This window comes from Alosa alosa, chromosome 11, assembly GCF_017589495.1.
Source record: "Alosa alosa isolate M-15738 ecotype Scorff River chromosome 11, AALO_Geno_1.1, whole genome shotgun sequence".
Classification (NCBI taxonomy): domain Eukaryota; kingdom Metazoa; phylum Chordata; class Actinopteri; order Clupeiformes; family Clupeidae; genus Alosa; species Alosa alosa.
This window is the reverse complement of record NC_063199.1, coordinates 32,010,554-32,015,553: the sequence shown is the minus strand read 5'-3', so window position 1 is coordinate 32,015,553 and position 5,000 is coordinate 32,010,554. Positions and strand designations below refer to the sequence as shown.

Genomic DNA, 5,000 nt, shown 5'->3' with positions numbered 1-5,000 from the left:
CTGCTTTATGAGCAGGTTTTGGATTGCCAAGACATACACAGATACACAGACAATTCAATCTGTCTACTTCTTCTTTCTCCAATATGATCCATATCCATACGTCACTGAGAGAGGAAGAGAGATTAAGGAATCAAAAAGTAAAGGAGAAAGAGAGAGAGAGAAGTACAGATAGAGAAACAGATAGAGCAAGAGAGAAAGTGTGAGAGAGCGCGAGAGAGAGCGAGAGAGAGACAGAGAGAAAGATAGACTCTGGAGATTTCTCCTTGGAGAATGAAGCTCCCATGAAGCTCATCTGAATGGCATATGTTGTCGGTAGCGTAGCACGTCTGGCTGTGGGGCTTTGGACACCAACCCACTCCCCCACTGAGAGAGTGGAGCTCAGATGCAAGCTCATCTCTAGCTGCCCAGCGTCTGCCGAGGGACAGCCCAGAGGAGCGTGTGTTTTCGGGGGAGAAGGGGACATGCCCAGGAGAGTGCATTGGTCATCTCAGGAACTAGCCTGACGAGCAAGACCCACATCAAGATGTAGGGTCTGGGAACTCACCATTGGCAGTGCTAAATCCGAGGGGCGGGATAAACGGTTGTCTTTCAAATTCCCTCTGCACGCAATAGGATAACACTAAAAACTCATGAGTCCCATGCGTTTTCCCACCAGCGGAGCTAGTTGGCTAGTTGATCAAACTTTAAAAAAAGCTTAACTCGAGTCGCGATTCAAAGACCGCTGTTCACCAGCGGCAACATCCATCATCTTTGTTTTCAAGTAGCAGGGAATTCTTGCGGAACTGTCGCTAACTCTGCCATCATTATGTTAAGCCCGTCCACCGACTCTATACACGATGTGATTGGCCTGACCAAAATTTGTTTTTTCCAGCTCGCAAGCCAACAGAGAGTTGCTAGACTACCCTGGCTGCAAATTACATTTGCTACCGCTAGGGTCCGCATAGATTTCTAGGCTACTCAGGAATATCTACACTACACTACAACGTCAACTCAAAACATACCTATTTAATCTTGCATACAACTAGTTCCAGGCTTTAGCTTCTGGCAGTATCTGGTTCCACTCTTTTATGTAGGCTACAGCGTTCATACCGTGTTTGGTTTTAAGTAATCACGGGGGCCCAGGTTCAAGTCTGACCTGTGGTCATTTCCCAATCCCATCCCATTTTTTCCTGCAAACACCGCACTCTCCTGTTTGTGGGTGTGTGATCTAGGGAACTTGTGTAGGAAATCAAAAAATGGTCACACTCCAAAATCGTTTCATTGGAGACACCAAGCGCTCCGACTGATTAATAACCGGTGTGGCCCAATGTGTCGGAGCGCTCGTTGATTCTGTGCCACGCTAGACAGGCTACAGGTGTCATTAATTAAGGCAATTTGCCTTCTGAAGGCGAGGAAGTGGTTAGGGACTATACACCAATCCGCCGCAAACTTTATGGGCGCTGCCATCTTGCCTGCCGCCATTACTGCATGCCTGCGGAGTGTGACGGTGTGACACTTGCCAGTGCCTTCTAATGGCTTTTCAATGAAAGCATCCTGTCAGAGAATATCAAATAGGAGATCCTGCTCATGAAAAAATGTCAGGTGAAAGGGAACATTGGGTAGATGTCAGGCAGTGGCCAAAACTTACCAATGAAGGTAATTTATTGACAACATAATGTATTAAGACGTGTATTAATTAATGACAACAATAAGCCGAATGCTATCATTAGTAGCTGTGTTGCTAATATCACAAGCTTCAGAAGTTGCAAATAACTATTAGCCACGACCACTTGTAGCAGTTAAAGACATGTTCTTACAGGTATTCAGGATTATTTTATTAATCGTATGTATTTCATCCACTTTTAACACACATCTTGGTCCACCACTCGACAAGGAACTCTGTGTAATCCGTAAGCCTGTAAACATGGGCACTCAATGTGCAACAAAGGTTTGTGAATTTCGGTTTAATTCTAGGTCTGTATATTCTTACTGTTGTTAAAACAGCCGACCACACAACACGCTTTTCCTGGCATCACTGGACAGCATAATGTGCTAAAATAAAAATTAAGAAAAAAGAAGAAGATTTCTCGATCTAGGATACAAGGATACAAGGATACAAGGAAGTTTATTGTCACATGCATATAGTTACTGGAAGTAAGAAATGCAGTGAAATTATGTCTGGTGTCAGCCTATTTGTGCATTAATGGGGGCAGTAGAAAGGGGTTTAGTAGATTAAGTGGCAAGGGCTGCATAAAAAAGGTGGGAGGATTGGATTAGTTGGGGGCACCAACAAGGAGCACCCAAGAGCAACAGGGGCAAGGAAAACTCCCCTTACCAAGGAAGAAACCTTGGGCAGATCCACGGCTCAAGGGGCTAACCAACTGCCAGGGGTCTTGGTGTGTTGTTGGGGGGATGACAGGAGATGGGATAATGTGCTGTGTATGGGGAGAGGGCAGTGTGCAATATGTGTGTTGGAGAAGCTTCCCTCATGAGACAATGTGCTGTGTATTGGGGGCAGTGCTGTAAGTATGTTGGGGATGTGTGTTGAGAAGCTTCCTGATGAAATAATGTGCTGTGTATGTAGGGGGCAGGGACTTACTATTGCAAGCAGAGTACTGTATGTAATGTATGTGAGTGATGACAGTGAAGATGTGTGTGTGGGGCGGGGGGAGTGGAGCAGTGACTGTGTGTGTGTGTGTGTGTGTGTGTGTGTGTGTGGTGGGTAGGTGGGGCAGTGTGCTGTAAGTATGTAAGAGGATGTGTGTTGGAGAAGATCCTGAAGACAATGTGCTGTGTATGTGGGGGGCAGTGTGCAGCAAATATGTGGAGTATGTAGAGGAGGGAAACACTGTAGCAAAGCTGTGCTGTATGTATGTGAAGTGATGACAGTGATGATGTAAGTGTGTGTGTGTTGGGGGTCAGGGACTTACTATTGCAAGCAAGAGTACTGTATGTAATGTATGTGAGTGATGACAGTGAAGATGTGTGTGTGTGGGCGGGGAGGAGTGCGACAGTGACTGTGTGTGTGTGTGTGTGTGTAGTGTGTAGGTGGGTAGGTGGGGCAGTGTGCTGTAGTATGTAGAGGATGTGTGTTGGAGAAGATCCTGGAAGACAATGTGCTGTGTATGTGGGGGCAGTGTGCAGCAAGTATGTAAGTATGTAGAGGAGGCTTACTGTAGCAAGCAGTGTGCTGTATGTATGTGAAGTGATGACAGTGATGATGATGTAAGTGTGTGTGTTGTTCAGGGACTTACTATTACAAGCAGAGTACTGTATGTAATGTATGTGAGTGATGACAGTGAAGATGTGTGTGTGGGCGGGAGGAGCAGTGACTGTGTGTGTATGTGTGTAGTGTGTGTGTGTGGGTAGGTGGGGCAGTGTGCTGTAAGTATGTAGAGGATGTGTGTTGGAGAAGATCCTGGAAGACAATGTGCTGTGTATGTGGGGCAGTGTGCAGCAAGTATGTAGAGGAGTGCTGTATGTATGTGAAGTGATGACAGTGATGATGTAAGTGTGTGTGTGTTGGGGATGGGGGTGGGGTGGGGTGGGGGTGGGGGCAGAAAGGCTAGGCAATCAAGGACATGGGTAGATGGAGGAGAAATCAAAAATAATAAATAAAAAGTGTGCAAAAGTTGGAGAAAAGTCAGATATGTGTGTGTGTGTGTGTGTGTGTGTGTGTGTGTGTTTTGGCGTGTGATGAAATAAGAAAAAATAAATAAAAGGTCTGTAGCATAGGGAGAGGGATGTAAAAGTGCTAAAAGTCTTGTAGGTGTGTGTGGGTGTGTGTGTGTGTGTGTGGGGTCATGAGTGCTGAGGAGGAATGAGTGCAAAGTCAGTATAGTGTGAGTTCAGAGTTGGGAAAATGTTTGAGAGTGCTGAGGAGTGAATGTGTGCAAAGTCAGTATAGTGTGAGTTCAGAGTTGGATGGCCTGGGGATAAAAAATTCTACAGCTAACGTCTGCTACAGCCGCCTACAGGACCAACACATTACTTCGCTACTTCCTTAGCAGCAAGGCAACGCAGTAATGGCGGGCTGCTTTACTTCCGTGTTTCGCCGGATTTGTGTATACACACTGATGAAGGCCGCAAGGCCGAAATGTTTGTAACCCCTGCTGCTACATGTGAAAATAAATTAGCAAAAAAAAACGAATTTGGAGTGTGAGCGATCCTATCCCGTCTCTCTCTCTCTCTCCAACCTGCTTCCTGTCGCTCTTCCCTGTCTTGTCTAAATAAAGTATTGTATCACATTCTGTTTTTATTGTGTTACTTATTCTATGTGACTGTTTATGTGCCTGTCGGTCTTTTTGTGTGTCTGCAAGAGGCACTTGTTTCCTAGTTTCCTGCAGTAATATTCAGATAATAAATAAGATAAAATAATATTCTTCTCTGTCTCTCTCCCTCTCTCCACCCCCTCGATCTGCCCCCCTCTCTTTCTCTCTCTCCCTCTTTTTCTCTCTCTCTCTCTCTCTCTCTCTTTCTCCTGCTCTCTCTCTCTCTCTCTCTCTCTCAGAGTGCGGTTCTCCAGTAAGCCGATGAGTGATTGTCTTCTCATGCTGACCGATGACCAGTGGAAGCGAGTGCGCAGCATCCTCACGCCCTCCTTCAGTGCTGCCAAGATGAAAGAGGTGGGTGCCCAGAGCTCATCTCAGGAGACCAAAACTTTTTCACTTAAACCTCTCTATCTCACTCTCTCTCTCTCTCTCTCTCTCTCTCTGTCTTGCTCTCTCTCTTTCACTCAGTTCAATTCAATTCAAATATCCTTTATTGACACAACAAATCATATGATGCATTATAATGCACAGAAGTGCATTCACAGGAATAATAATAATTAAAAAACAAACAAACATATACAAACATTATTACACTCCATCAATACACTGTAAATTACGTAAGTAGGCTATTCATATACATATGTGTGAGTGTGTATGTGTGTGTGTGTTGAGTGTGTTGCTTATTTGTATTCTCTGTTAAGTTTACTTTGTTTTTCTGTTATCTATCTATCCAGTAGGTGAGATATTTTC

The 5,000-nt window shown here is 44.9% G+C and overlaps 1 protein-coding gene across 1 annotated transcript in view; it reads left to right on the top strand.

Annotated features, from left to right (window-relative positions):
- tbxas1 (thromboxane A synthase 1 (platelet)) overlaps window positions 1-5,000 on the top strand; it is an 86,233-nt gene that overhangs the window by 51,319 nt on the left and 29,914 nt on the right. The window contains 1 exon segment of the mRNA XM_048257281.1: window positions 4,488-4,604. Within this exon segment, the coding sequence (XP_048113238.1) occupies window positions 4,488-4,604 (117 nt within the window).